This window comes from Nymphalis io, chromosome 13, assembly GCF_905147045.1.
Source record: "Nymphalis io chromosome 13, ilAglIoxx1.1, whole genome shotgun sequence".
In the NCBI taxonomy this organism is placed as follows: Eukaryota; Metazoa; Arthropoda; class Insecta; order Lepidoptera; family Nymphalidae; genus Nymphalis; species Nymphalis io.
In genome coordinates, this window is record NC_065900.1 from 8,818,715 (window position 1) to 8,835,402 (window position 16,688).

Below are 16,688 nucleotides of genomic sequence, written 5' to 3' on the forward strand. Positions count from 1 at the left end.
GAACATGCGACAATAACCAGATAAAACTTTCTTATACTTTTAAAGTCAAAAGTAATTATAAATCATTATTTACAAAAGCCTTCCTTATTGGCTCTTAACCAGTTACGCGAGTTCCAAAGTATTTTCGAAGAGGAATAAAATTGAGCTCAGCATGCGTGCAAACCTATACATTAAGAGTTCGACATGCAATGAAGACTTTTTATATACATACATATACATATACTCGAATTCACCCAACGCTACAGATAATGTGGTTAGCCAGGGCTGTCCACATTATGAACCAAAAAAAAAAATTACAGGTAACTTTACTGTACTTATCGTTTACTGAAATGTTACTGTTTTAAGGTAGTTATTTTTATAATTGGCAACCCTATACGCACGTGATCGAATTTTCACGACTCGCGGCTATTGGCCTCGTATTCGGCTGTCTCGCGAATCGATTTCTTGGTAACCGATTCGAAGATTTCGAGTAAGGAGGAGATTCGATGTACATTAATTATGTCCAGATCTCTTGACCTTTTACATAAAAGCAGTAATATAAAATTTCAGACTCGATATAATTTGAGTGACTTTTGATATCGCGCGTATTTTTATTTATTAATTTTAGGATGTATTTTATTGATATGAAATTTAGAATTTACAACGATCAATTTGCATATGTGAATTATATACATTTTATCCATTTGTTTTATAATTATCTTTGCAACTGATACTAATCCCCTTCGGCGAATGAAAGGTGTAGAACGCCATTACATTTATCAATATTGGCAGTTGAACGAAATGAAGCTGTCGTCACAGGCAATTGTACCGCCATTTCAACTAAGCCGTGTAAGACAACCACTCCCATTCAACGATCAAACCCTAAGCGAGTTACTGAAACTTCTTTTTTCTCTATTAAGTTGAAGTGGGTACTTAAACATAACCAATATCTCTAAACGGCCAATGAACTACAATGTTTAAAGCTTATAATAATTATATCTTTTTTGTTCCAGGAGCGAATGGTTTGAGAAGACGAGGGAGACAAACTTACACTAGATATCAAACGCTAGAGTTAGAGAAAGAGTTTCATACGAATCACTACCTCACGCGGAGGAGACGCATCGAAATGGCCCATGCACTCTGTCTTACGGAGCGACAAATAAAAATTTGGTTCCAAAACCGAAGGATGAAATTAAAGAAGGAAATTCAAGCAATAAAAGAATTAAACGAACAAGAGAAACAGGCGCAAGCGCAGAAAGCAGCAGCAGCGGCGGCAGCAGCCGCGGCGGCTGCGCAGGGACACCCCGAGCACTAAAATTGCGCGCGCGCTACCTACCAGTGATACGATCGCAGTCCGCCGGACAGTCTTTAGCTTGTGTTTGTAAATTGTTTGTAATTATTTTCGTTATTTAAGTGTTGTTCGGTTGTTGTGATTATTTTTTTAATTAATTATATTGAATTAGACTCATGTTTTTCTAATATCGAAGGAACAATAAACTGTTTAATGTTAGAATAGAAACGGGTCGTATTATTTTGTGTTTCGGGTTTTGTTTTTGTTGATTTATTGAATTTTACATATTTTAATTCGCGCTTTCGTGCTAAATGTTCGCGTTTGGAAACCAGTGCAATTTTTAGAAATCTCTTCCGTGTAACATAGTGTAGGTCTATTGTAGTTGGTTTTTCATGATGTGCTACCGTAGCGCCCTGACTTGGCAGCGTCGGCGATGAACTTTGTTACATTGTACAAATTTGATATGCCTACCAAAGAGACCCGGTCTCGTACCCTTAACGCTAAGTAAACAGTCATAAGTTAAATCGTCTATCTGCAATATCACATCAGACTCGTATAAAACCTAATAACCGCGCCATCTAATCCTTCAATACTCTCGCATAAGTATAGTGTAAACGTGGTCGTGTTCCTGCAGTTTTAATAGTCGATGAAGTATAACAAATTGCCATAATTATAAGTAGGTATTATTTTAGCGATTAGCCGTGTAAATAGTTAGGGTTATGACGATGATAATGGAAGTGAGCGGTTCGCGATTGCGCCGGCGCCGTGGAATGAGCAGAAAAAGTTACAAGGGAGTGCGGACGAATGCGTGGCGAGTGCGGGACGAGTCAGAGGGGAGCGGGCGCCGCCGGCCACCGGACAGGACTAGGTGAGTTTTTGTCAAAGTCCGCTGCATTATTTATCGAGTGGAGACGGTTGCGAAAAACTGACTCGTCGTCACCAGTCGATGCGCGACGCCATTTTTGAAATCGTTCATGCGAGACTTCTACGGTATTGCTGTTTTGCAATGTTTTAATTTACTAAGTCGATTCGAATTCGCCTTTGATCTTTCCCGACCGTCTCTGCTATCGAACCTTGAACAGTGCTTCACCCTTTCCAGCAACTCAATTACTTAAATTTTTCTGACGAATACTGTATGCGTCCTTAATAATCGCTTAGGTTCAAATAATTGTATATGAGTTATAAAGCAAGTGCCCGAGATATGGATCTTTAATTCATTTCGCCTTTCTATTAAATAATTTAAATGCAGCACAACGATTAGGTGTAAAATGAAAACGAATCAAAATCAGCACGCTTTAAAAGAGGCTTTATTATTTCGTAAGTATGCATGACTGACTGACATGATAACTTTATCACCTCTACTCTTTAAATGGTCGATGGGAACGTCTACTAATTAAATTGGCTGTAGACAGTATTATCTCTTTTGCCGAATACGGTAACCAAAGAGTCAAAGCGTCTAAAAACTGAATCCTTAAAGTCTTGCTCGAAATAGGTATAGTTGTTGACAGAAAACTTGAAAATACCTTTCAACTTATTTGGTCTCGTTATTGATGCTGAGAAATGCTGAATAACTTAGCATAACTAAGTGTTAACGTGTTAAAATAGGATTAAAATCATTTATAGAAACTTGTACAGGAAAAAAAGCATGCTCAACGGCATCGTTACTACGAGAATCCATTGAAATTGACTATATCTTATGTATGAATTTAAAAAAATATATAAAATTTCAAATCGCATTGCAAAGAATAATTGAAAATATCTACATATGTATTCCAATAAAACGTACGATATTCAAAATTAAGTCATAGATTTGAAAGATAAAATTTGATGATAAACGGATATGAATTATTCAACGAAAATTCACGATATATTTTTTGACGCAATTTATAAGGCTAACGCGTGCAAGAAGTGAAAAATGCATGGTGTGCAATATTTTTGCCGTCTGTATTTGGCCGCCATCTTTTCGTTCTCGGATTGAAATCAATTCAACGATAACAGATAATTATTTGGCTCGATACGAAAAATTATTGGTTGTTGTGATGGCGACGTATCGCGTAAGGCGAATTTTTAAACGGCTCAATTTTGTGATCCAGCTTGTTTTGTTGTTTGATTTTAGCTTAAATATTTAAAGTTTTTGCTCATTTCTTATAACAATAATCACTAAAAATAATAGTTACTCTCAGTAAGGCATCCATGTTAATTATGTCAGTATTTTACTTGAATAAAACATTAACGAGCTCGGTAGTCAATGAGCGATTAAGAATAATGACTAGTTCCGTGCAATGTTTCTCACTTAATTAAAACATACCGAAACATTAACGCTGGAAAGACAGATGCGAAAGCAAAAACACAATATATTCCTTGATAATTCGACCATTTGAGGTCGCGACGCAACGATGATTGTATACCTTAACGATGTGCCGCCCTTATTTTTTTTCTAAGCTTCGAAGAGCCATCGGTTACTTTTTTCGCAATAATTATGATCATAACTTAACATAATCATCTTATATACTCCGCTCGATAGACACATTTCATTTTTTTTTATCGATTAGGTCCAGAGTATAAAACCGGTTCTGTTCCATTAAACATTGCTTTTATTGCGTTCTTTCAACCAGTTTCAGACACCTGTAGTTACGCATTGAAAATAAAGTTTCGAGAGCGTTGATAATTGTGTCCAGCATATAAGGCCATGAAAATTTTCATATAATTACGACCATTATAATGTTGCATCGAAGGATTTTCGAGTTAATTAGACGAAAACTTGAATAATGCATGACTGATTAATCAGTACAGGCCTGGGTGCTTTTTTATTTGGCAAATTAATTGATATGCAGCGGCAGTTTCTTATTAAAATATCGCAATTTTATAAGGCTTCCGTGGACCTGTTTGGTGGAAATAAAAGGAGTGTTGTCGATGGTGCGGCGCGGGCGGGGGTCTGCCCATCGACCGCCCGTCGATGTTGCATATATCATTATGTACACGAAGGCCGGCCCGGCAGCTGAGCAAGATGAGAGATCTTTCTTATGTGAAGTCACCACGACGCGAGCCAACTCTCAGCTCTTATTTATTATTCGAGATATTCGTAAGGTTGATCGACCTGAACGTTAAGGAATTTCACTACGTTCTATAAATAAAAATTATATATTTATCTTACCTTAATTAATAATTACCTTAATTAGATCTCTTCTGCTTTGACTTATCATACTGAGTTGTAGAATATAATACTTTTGCTAAATATATTACAACATTGTATTCAATAAGGTATATATCCTTCTCAAATCATTAGTTATAAGACAGCATTCCTTTCAATCACTCAACGTTACATTTCCGTATGTGACAATTACTTTGTTAATTATAATTGTATACACTTATCTACTCTACTACTGAAGCTGCAAGAATACATTCCTCATAGCACATATTTACTAAGTCCAATACAGGAACTCCTTGCCGTATAAAGCAGTACGGGTTCGGTACACTCGTGTCGATACTATCTCGTCACCCGGCCTGCCCCGCGCACGACTAACATGTCCCATAGGTTACTCACCCGCATCTGAAGCCTTTAATCGATAACGATTTATTTAATTAACTGTACACGAGCACAATTCTACCTTCTAAGGTAATAGAATAATGCTTAAAGGAAAATTGTCCGTATGAGCCTTGTGCAATTTTGCACTTTTCACTGTACGGGATAACTCGTTAAATCGTTTTAAATTCAACGTCCATTAACTTTGACGAGTTCGATTATATCGAACGTTTATACTTACTTAGGTTTTGCTTGAGAAGTAATTCATTTATTATTTTTGTTAATGTCAAAATTTCTTAAACTATGAGTATTACATGGAGAATACTAATTAGTTTTATGTGTAGAGTAGGTATACGCAATACTATTTACATGAGGTCTAGTCTATCCCCCTACGTAACCATCACCTCCACTTACGAGTTTGTTTTTACACTAACATCCCATAAATGTCCTGTTGGGCTCTTCTCTTGAGGAGACATTTGGAGCTTATTCCAACCTTTCGTTGTGGTTTAGTAGATATTTATACCAGAATTTCATCTCATATATTCAGGTTTCTTCACGATATTTTCCTGCATTTCGATTATGAGATTAATTATAAACCCAAATATGATCCACGTATTCCATCCCCTGGCCACTTAAAAATATTATGACACAACATAGAATGAGAGAAAAACGTGACTTTGTATATTGAACCAATAAATATTTATAGGTATAAAATAATATATAAAGCACATATCCTATTCCACTATCAACACAGATCATAAAACAAAAGTGCTTAACCGCTCCATGGAGTGTAATCGAGTTAACCCCTACAAAATCACGCAATAACCGATACGAAATATCGTTTTCCATGACAGCTATTAATTGTTAGCGCCAATGAGGCTTCGCATACTTGAGGCTATAAACAAACGCTATCTAACCGAACTGCCTACTTAATAGTCCTTTAGTATAATTGCCGCAATCAATAAGTACGCTACATACTGCAGACATTGTACTTCACACTGATACGTTAAAGGGTACTGTTGTTTGTTGAAGATAGTGGTCAATTCGAATTGATTTAGAATCGATTTTTTTACAATTCGAAATTTAAATTTTCACTAGCAAAGCATGCTACAACTTGACTTGATATTGGATTCCTAATCAAATATTTATTTCATTCTTGTTTATATAATAACATATCGATTTAATTAAATAAGATATTGTATTTTTTATTTCATGTTTAGTTTATTGTCAAATGAATTTATAATCAGATAAGAACGTAAGTATTTGAAAAAAAAACCTCAAATAAACCTCCCAATAACATTATAGGTATGCAAAATACGAATAGTTTATGTTATTCGAACGTTGTTGTTTATAAATAGATTTGTCATGAAGCAAATATTTTAAATATGTGTTCAACAGTTATAATAATTTAAAGAGCCTTTTCATTATACTAGCTGTCCGCCCGCAACTTCGCCCACGTAACTTCTAACCTATTTAAAACCAGTTAATAAGAATCGAAGCATCTTTGATAACATTATTGATATCAGACTTAAAATATAGACGAAACCTTAGAGAGTTTCTTGAGTCATAGCGAGAAATATATATAATTTTATATCACCTTGCTTATGATGAGATGCATAGTTCATAACTTCTATTTTTTTTTATAACTATGTCAATAGTATGAAGTTACGAAAACTTCTGTATGAACTGTCTGTTTTAAAAGATTTTTGTATAATCTTTAACTAAATATGTACCTACTACGAAAGTCATCGTAAATTTTCAATAATATAATCAAAAGAATCACTTTTGAAATTAAATCAGCCATTGCTAATTCGTAGCAAATATTTAATAGATATTAACGTTTTCACGGCTAAACAACTAAACCGATTTTGATGAAATAGGCTACTTTTTATAACCTAACCTAACTCCGCAACATGCTGTCGAAACCGCGGGCGAAGTTACGTTAAAAATAGTCTACTATATATGACTAAATATAAAAAATATATGACTGCAAACATGCACGTTCTAAACAAGATCATCCATATTCCATTCAAGACCAGAGATACATAATGTTAAATAAGAACACCATTTAAAATCTGGTTGAAATTTCAAGCGCCATAATTTAGTTTCAAACAAGATGTCTTAGAGTTATCTCATCACAACGATACATGTGATTTAGAGGTTATAAATCTCTTTCTCCATTTATTTACAGTCTGCATATCATTATTAAGGCTTATCTTATTTATATTTTAGGACAAATTCAATTCCAGGTAAAAAAATCTTAATAATTAATGCATACGAGTTACGAAGCTTTTTACAAATAAAAGTTTCGAATATACTTTTACTATATATAACATTTTCGTAAATTTCGTGAGTAATGAAGACTTCTTAATAAAAATCATGGTTTCAAATCCGGAAAGCCTTTTCAGCTAAAATATTCACAAATGAAGAAAGATATCGTGACAATGCGCGTGCCACCAACCTTGGGAACTAAGATATTATTTCTCTTGTGCCTTTAGTTACACTGGCTCATTCACATTTCAAACGGGATCACAATAATACTAAATATTACTGTTTGATTGTTTATCTATCAGCGATGCGCATTGTTTTGGTTGCCTCGCGAATAAGATAATTTACCGTCTGTATAAGATGAAGCCTTTGCTCAAATAAAAAGTAAACAATAACGATCTCCACTCTTTGGCAACTTCTGCTGCCCTCTTATGAAGAAGGGTTGAGCCTATTCCACCAAACATTATAGCTAACTTGGTTCGCAATTAAGCTATATTTTATAGTAAGATAATATCCTGTTCTAAAATTAAAAATGAATAACATAACAAAGTATAAAAACACATCAAGTACATTCTTATTAATCTTTAGAACCATTATGTAGGTACTAATTATATTTCGAATATTCAAATGAAAATTGTACAGATTTGGAATTCACTACATGAAAATTTTGCTATACTTATTAATAATAATCTTTTATTATAGTAGGTATACATACTTTTTTATTTATTTGCGACACTCAAATGTGTCTAATCCTTGTAGGCACTAGGACAAACATCAATATGATGCCGATTAGTACATGTGACTACCAATCACAATAAAGCTTGAAACAAAATGTTTGCCCGCATAATAACTAGGTTGCGTGGAGGTACATAGCATTTATGACTCGTCCTGACAGTCGTCGAGGGACTGCGGTAAAACTGACCAATAAAAGTTCATTATCTATCGCTTGTTCGCTTCCAACTTTCATTTTATTGGTTTATGACACCGAATGTCGTAAAACTCGAGGTGTGGTTTGTGGGTGACAAATTACGTGTCGTTACGTTTTTACGATTGCAATCCCAATAGTGTCGTCCCAATATCGAATTAAATTCATTTAATAGTATAGTTTAATTTATGTAAAAGCCTTGAATATTACATTGACGTTTATTTGCTTTTAATTTAATGAACATGAAACAATGTATAATGTTACTAAGCATTTCGTTAATTAAATAATATGAAGCATTGTTTACTTCAATGAAATCTGAAAGCTTAATAGATTTAACGGTCTTCGTGAAATGTGGGCGTGACAATGTTTATGCAAATTTTTTAACCATTAAACACGCAATGAAATAGTGCAGAAAGGTACATTAGTGTAGTAAATGTAGGTGTAGGAAATACAACTGTTTAATTATTTTTTTGGCTTAATATAGAAAGGCAGAGGCTACCTGATGGTAAATGATCACCATCGTCCATAGACATTGGCTCTGTAAGAAATATTAATCATTTCTTCCATTGCGCCATCAACCTTAAGAACTAAGATATAATTGTCTATTGTGCCTATTTCACTGGCTCACTCACCCTTCATGTAATGTGTGCTACAAGTGAAAATTTAGTTGTTGATTATATAAAAATTGTATTATACCACAATACATTAATCAATCGATCACTGTATTATTTACTGCGTCGGATGTCTGTGACGTGTTTTAAAATTATACTGACCACTGTAATGTAACACAAAAAACATTATTAAGATAGATATTTTAAAAACCCATTAAATACGATTGCGAGTCTGACTCGGGTTGAGGTGGTTCCGTACTATTACGATTCTCGTGGGAATCTACTTAGGACTTTCCTTTAGATTTTCCTGTAAACTGGGAATAAGGTGAGGAATCTATTAATAAATTAATAATATTGTATATTTCATTATTTTTTTTCGAATGTATGTGTGCTGACCTATGTGTAAACAATGGGTATATGTTTTATAAGGGAAGAGTCGATTTTAATCTCTTGTAAACTTTACATTTAAAAATTATCAGTCCGTTCATGTTGTATGTACGTCACATGATGCGATTAAAATATACTTAGGTAAACACCTATGTATAAATATTTCCCACAAAATAGTCTAAAACAAGAATTTGTTGGACTGTGTAGGTTTTTTGAATAATATTAGTAGGTGGACGGGCAGATACCTGATGATAAGTGATCACTACCGCAAATATATATTATCGCCGTTAGATATATTGACCACACCTTACACTACCGACCCTGGAAGCCATATGCTATATCCCTTGTGCCTGTAGTTACACTGGCTCACTAATCCTTCCGACTGGAACACAACAATACTAATGCCGTTTGGCGGTAGAATACGTGATGATTTGGTGATTTCTACCCAGATTTAACCAAGTAGGTTACATCCGTAAGTATATCTCTAAATTGTTTTTGTATTAAATTTTAACTATTTACATTCATCATTACTTCGGAGAAAGTAACAAACAGACAGGAGACTGAACTGATAAGTTTTCAACAACCATTTGCTATTATACTGAACCCTAAAAACGATGTATTATTCAATTAGCTTGAATAAGTTTGTTTTATTTATGAATACTGTATTTTTGTACATATATAACTACCCACTGGGTAATGTTTTGTTGTTTTTTTTTCGCGTTGAATTCAATTTAAAGCTAATTGCAGACATGAAATAATAAATTAAGCATAAATTATCTTTTTACGATGGGCTTAATTTACGCATAGACACCAATTAAGTACTTGTACCTACTTCGTGTATTGTATCTCATTAAACGCATTATTTTTGTTTTATAAAAAAAAAGTTTTACTTTAGTTACTTGACCTTTATATATTAGCTAGTATATAATTATAACCATATTTATGTACTGCCGTTGCATTATATGTAGTTCTCTTTTATATTTTTTTAATGTTTAATTTTGTTACGTTCAAGAAAGTGTTAAATAAATGAAAGAAGACAGAAATAATGTTATAGATATATTATATCGGTCACAGTTCTAATGGTAGAAAATTCGTGTACAGCTTAACATTATTTGTTTTTGTAATTTAATTAAACGAAAACTTAATTTCATTATTAACAATTTCGCTACCCATGCTCGGAAAATATTATAAGGCACAGGTCTTTGCGCAAACACAGATGAACTCTATTCCTTTGCCAAGATTCAACACCAGAGCGAGTAGAGGCACAGGAACAACAGCTTAAAGTGTTTTTCGAGGCATAAGGGTATAAACACTGCCAAATTCCAGATTCCAGGCTGCTACTGATAATTTCTTGATAGGTAAACCCAATTTTTAACGGCCCGACCCGGAGTTTGAACTCAGGGTCTCTGGATCTGCGGCCTCATAACTATCCTGTAAACCAACGATGCAGTTGAAATAAAAACATAATAATAAAAACAATGTATCTATTAATATATGGGTTTTAATTTATATCGTTTATTTTAATAAATATAAATGAGACAGGCATCATTCAGCTGCCTTTGACGGACTGTCATTAAGACGCGCAGATGTGCGGACTTGAGTCGGGCTGATCTAAATTATTACGTTTTAAGTTATTCAGCTAAATTTATACTACAAAATACAGGTGCAGTTTAACTAGTTTACGGTGATGGCACGCTAACTACTTTCTCTTATATATAAATACAAAAATATTTAATGTTATAATACTATAAAAGTTTTTGTTTTTATTTATTATAAGTAAACTTTATGAATTATAACTTAATTTAATAGGGATAAGTTTTCAAAAGTATCTTTTTATTATTAATATGGAATAGGTTTATATATGTATTTACGAGTAAGTAATTTAATCTTATTTATTTTCATAATAAACAAAATTAGTAGATAGGTACCTACTAGTACCTATTTATACAGGCTTCATTCCAATAAAATTATTTTCTTCGACCTGCAGTGCTATTCTGTAAGAAATCATTCACCCTTGGAATGTTGAAAAACGAATTATGGTGAAATACTATTATGATGCGTGTATTATTAAAATGTTATGATTATTTTGGTCAATGTCGCATATCACTTTCCGACATTTCACGAGCGTTTTCTGTGGTGAGTTTCGAGTTTGTTCCAACAGAATAGCCTTACTCAACTTGCTTAAATATAGTTTTGAAATTAGTAATGAGTATGTAGTAGACTGTTTTTTTTGTTTCAGTTTTGTTTAGTGTAAAATTTCAATATAAGGCTGCAATTAGTAGCACAATGTATGCACACCTTTATTCTATACAATAAAATTTTATTACGCCAATATACCACTTTCATTGCTCCAGCTAAGATCGAAGGTTTAATTATCGTATGTTTCTTCAAAGGATAATCCTAACATTTATATGTAAATATTGCAAAAAGATCTCCACACACGAGGCACGAGGCATAGCCAATGGTCCGCAACCAATCGGGTGCTACCAAGCAAAAGTGAATAAATTAGAAAAGATATAAATTGTCGGAGGCGTTTTAATTGAAATCGCAGTTGTTAATTGAGTGCGTAGCGCAGTGCGCATGCGTCCCTGCTTATTTATTATACCCAACTATTTACTAGCCTAAGCACGTATGGGCTTGAATGGGTATTGCATTTTCTAAACACTTCAGAAATTATTTAATTAATTCGAAATATAGAGTTATGGTGGCAGAAAAACTGACCTCCTTCAAATGTATCACGATATATTTTTATTTATTTCTGGGAAATGATTTGTCGGAATGCGACGACGTCATAATAACAAATGTTCTTTATATGTACCAAATATATACCAGTATATAAGTACCAAAGTAAAGTTTTGAAATATTTCATTCACAAATATAATTAATATGATACATAATTTATTTCGATCTACTCGTATCTTTATGTTAAATACATTAACATAAAAGATAATATAAATGCCAATAAATTTTTGCTACTTTATTCGTAAATAATTTTGAATCATATTTTACTTACAAACAGGTAGAATTAATTCGATTTTACAAATTCATTTATTGACAACGTTAAACTAACTAGTCTGATTATATATCATAATGTAAAATAATCACCACCGAGTTGGTATTGATGATATTCATTTGGTATATAAATATGCTTACCAAATTCTCTTGATAAGGTAGGGTAATAATATACTTACCTGTGCTATGTAAGTTGGTAATATTTAATATCAAATATACTAAAAATTAGGTAAAAAAATAATGGTAAGAACGCGTGAATCTTAACCGAAGATCGTGGGTTTAAACCCGGGCAAGCGCCACTGAATTTTCATGTGCTTAATTTGTTATAATTAATCTCGAACTTGATGGTGAAGGAAAACATCGTAAGGAAACCTGCATGTGTCGAATTTCACTGAAATTCTGTATCACGTGTATTCCATCAACCCGCATTAGAGCAGCGCGGTGGAATAAGCTCCAAACCTTCTCCTCAAAATTCTCAGGCTCATTCACAGGCTGTTACTGTATAATAAAAATTACAAACCGCCACATAATACCTTACTAAGTTTCTACAAGGTATATGTTTTGTAAATTGAAGGAATTTAAACTATTTTTATTAAAATTCGACCCTAAAATTGAGATAACTAAAAACTCTATCAAACCGTAGCTTCGGGGACTGTCTAGTAAATAACCGGAGAGGGTTTAACCCTTCAACTTTTTCTCGGGGCCTCAGCGACCCCTATCCGTCTTCTCGGAGATACGGCGTATATCTTTATTTATCATTCTTTATTGCTCCAAACTCTGTCTCGCGGTATTGTTCGAGATTAAAGTAGAAGCCTATTGGATTTTATCTCATTTGATTAACTTTAGAGAAAATTATAATTAATTCCTTTTTGTTTAGAAATATGTTTTGAATTAAATTACTACTGAACTTCGATTATCTATTTCAAATTAACAAGTGACATCGGAGCGTAGAGGCTTATATATAACTCGTTCTGTGCCTACGACGTTAATATTTTAGTTTTAATTTAAATACTAAACACAAAGCACTTTTATCTAAATCGATGTGATATCAACACGATAATTAAGACGAGGAAGCTAACATAATTAAGATTTCATCAGCTCTATGCCCAATAATAAAGATCCGTCACATAGTTCATTAGACCATAGAATATGAAGTGTGAGGGAGGTCCAATAAGAACGGCAGTTTAATGAGACCCCACCAACAGAAAGTCACTTGAAACTCGATCTGAAATATCCTCAGAAATCTATTTCGTAAACGATATTCATACTAAGATATAATATTATTTGTGTTTTTTTAAGTCCTTATGGGTAACACGCTACACATATTTAAAACAAGAAATACAGTAAGTACTATGTTTGAAAATCGAGCCGGTAAACATAGGTATTTAAAAAAGGAATGCTTAGATACATGTAAATATAATAAATTACTTTATATGAAATTTAAAAAGTAATTAGTTTTATGTTAAAACATAAAAATATTTTAAAATAATTAAGCCATAGGTAATTTACCGATAATATTTAACAGTTATTAATTATGTATTTTAATGAAAAACATTTATGATATTCTAGTACAATTTAAAGGTTTTCTAAAATCGAAAACGGTTAGTAGTTCCTTGCGGAGAGAGTAAGTAGCAACTCAACCAAATAATTGCTATTCTATTCACACCGAGAGGGCGATTTATGCCCGAATTATTTCCTTGTTGTTTTATTAGAGGATTTGTCACTCGCCCCAGCTTTTATAATTACCCTAGATATCGGGTAACTTTTTAGATTGGATTTATGTAAAAGGCTTCGGTACAGTTTTAGTGGATTAGAACTGCTTTGTTTATGTAATTAGGTGGATTTTGGAATATTGTTCGATGTATTTCATGTAGTCTTATTCATATTTATAACAATTTGGAGTTAGATTGCGATAACTAAATACATGATTTAGATGTAATTTTTTTTAAAGAAAATCAATTGTTTTACTTGAATATTCACTATGATAATTGTTTTGAAATTAACGAATTATTTAAAAGTTACTAAAGAATAATAAAATAATAATATACCGACATACAGTGGCCCATAGTTATTAAAATAACTTATATATTATAGTTTATGTCAGTGGATATTAATATTTTAGTATTAATAATTATTGTCGATACCAGCACAAATATAAATTCAGATTTAAAATATACTTACTCAGATATTTTATTTTTTAGATAAAGTACCTACTAGTAGTTGTGTAATTACCTAATTAATTAAGATATATAAATATTTTTGTATAAAACTATTACACATAAAAAATATAATCAAAGCATAACCTTTTTTGTATTACTTAAAGCGGTTAAAATAGTTTCTATATAAAAATAATAAATCTCAAGTGTTAACCAAATACCGGTAGCGCCATCTATCGTAGTTATGTATCAAAGTAATTGTCATGTTTTGATATGAATAAGTTTTGAAATGAATAAAATATTTGGTATAACTTTAACCTTAATGTTAATTAAATTAATCAATTTTGCAATTTAATTTATGTTTCAATGATTTTGACAAACGCGGTAACTAAATTATTTAATACGAATTACTTGTTGTCATGTTGTCGTCACACTAAGAAGTTCGCTCTCCCGCGGATAGATGTCGCATAAATCGTTTACAATCGACAACAGCGCATCCACGTCTGTGGTGAAAGAGAGAACTAATAAAAGCGGGAAAGCTTGCCTGGTGGAAGCGTACTGCGGTGGCAAGTGAATGTTTATGATGCAATTTACAGTTCGTATATTGCCAGCCACTTCATATAATACGAGTAGTACACATCCGAATTTCCTTTATTTTATACGGATTTCTTTACCTGGATTCGTATGACCCAAGACGTGTTACAAAATACAAATATTTTGGTTAAAACTATAGACACTAATCTGATGCTTTTTTTTCAAGTTTGCATTTATTATTTAATGGACATAACTTAATTAATTTAAATTTATAATTATTTCAACATAGAATTGTGAGCTCTTATAAAATTCATATAACGATATACAAGGTACCGATTACGCAGAGCTATTGTAGCGGCATCGTCCGAATTCATAAAACATTTATTTTACGATGTGACGACCTCAAATGACTCATAAAAAGCTTCAGTAATTCGCTCACAGATGGCGCTAAGCTTCGATTGTAGAATGTGCGCCATCTATAGTTGTCAAGAGGTAGTTGACGTTGACCTCTCGAGTTATGGTTTTATTGGAATACCCATAAAACTTACGAGCTGCGACTTTTGGGCTCGAATATGGAGATATCGGAGGGTGAATGGGCGTATAAGACAGGAGACCGACTTTTATTGTTTGTAAATTGGTTGTAAAATTATGAGTCTCTCGTATTGTGTGTAATCACGGCTATCAGCTGTTACTTTATGGGATAAATCACTTTATTACCACAAGCGATGTTTTATGAGGCTATAAAGTTTGATTCAAATGGGCGACGAGTTGTCACTTTATAAGTAGTATTAAAGTATTTTTCTTTGTAAAGTAATAAAAGTAAGTTTATTTTAAATCTATTTTAAATTTACTTTCATTTTGGTAAATTTTTTTTTTTCTAAATTAGATTGTCATTATTACGTGACATAAAATATAAAATAATATTATGGTTTATTACATTAGTTTCTTGGCAACATTAAAAGCAGCCAAGAAAAATTAAATCTAAGTTCTTACCAGGGAATGATAATGAAAAATATAGGTAATAACAATAAATATAAAAATTACTTGTTTATGATTAATGGCTTTTTAGTACAAAATTGAACAAATGAATACTGGCTATCGATTTATTACTATTCGATAATAGATGGCGTTTCTTGCCATATAAAATGTTCGACTTTATTTAAAATTTAAGACTTATATTTGAAGCATATAAAATAAAGCAATGTAACAAGCATGGTAAATAAAAATTAAGATAAATAAAAATGACAGAAATTTTTAAGTCGCAAAAATTGTTTATTAACTTTGTTAATTAATTATATTTTCCATAATATTATTGCGATTTGATGAACATATAAAAAAACGTGTTTTACTGGTAGTAGAGCTTTGTGCAAGCTCGTCTGGGTGGGTACCACCCACTCATCAGATATTCTACCGCAAAACAGCAGTACTTGGTATTGTTGTGTTCCGGTTTGAAGGGTGACTGAGACAGGAATAAGGGACATAACATGTATAATGTAATGTAAGCGATGGTTAACATTTCTTACAATGCCAATGTCTATGGGCGTTGGTGACCACTTACCATTAGGTGGCCCATATGTTCGTCCGCTTTCTTATTCTATAAAAAAAATAAGATTTTTTTTGTGGGGTTTTTGTTTCAAATGTTTATTTAATAAAGAAGATTACTTACTGATTGTGAAAAAGTCTACATAATGTAAGTATGAATATGTTTTAAATATTTTCATTATCATAAACTAATTATAAAATAATATACTTAATGACAACTATATATATATACATATCTAGAGCCTATTCAAAACACGTAATCCTTATTTGAGATATTATTTTTTATAGAATAAGTGGGTGCGTATTAAAATGCATATATTTTTTTCTCATTGCAACCGATTATCCGAACAGAAGTTTACAACGATAATTATTTGTTTTACGAGACGTTTACGATTATCGTGATCGTTAAGTTGACGTTTACGGTTGGTTAACACCTCGGTCGTGATTGCGGCTCGGTTTT

General features: G+C 32.5%; 1 protein-coding gene across 1 annotated transcript in view; it reads left to right on the plus strand.

The window, feature by feature from the left end:
• Nucleotides 1-16,688, plus strand: part of LOC126772922 (homeotic protein ultrabithorax) — a 121,089-nt gene that overhangs the window by 90,005 nt on the left and 14,396 nt on the right. Inside the window, exon 2 of the mRNA XM_050493523.1 lies at nucleotides 993-2,138. Within this exon, the coding sequence (XP_050349480.1) occupies nucleotides 993-1,294 (302 nt within the window). The 3' untranslated portion in view covers nucleotides 1,295-2,138. The remainder of the gene's footprint in view (nucleotides 1-992; nucleotides 2,139-16,688) is intronic.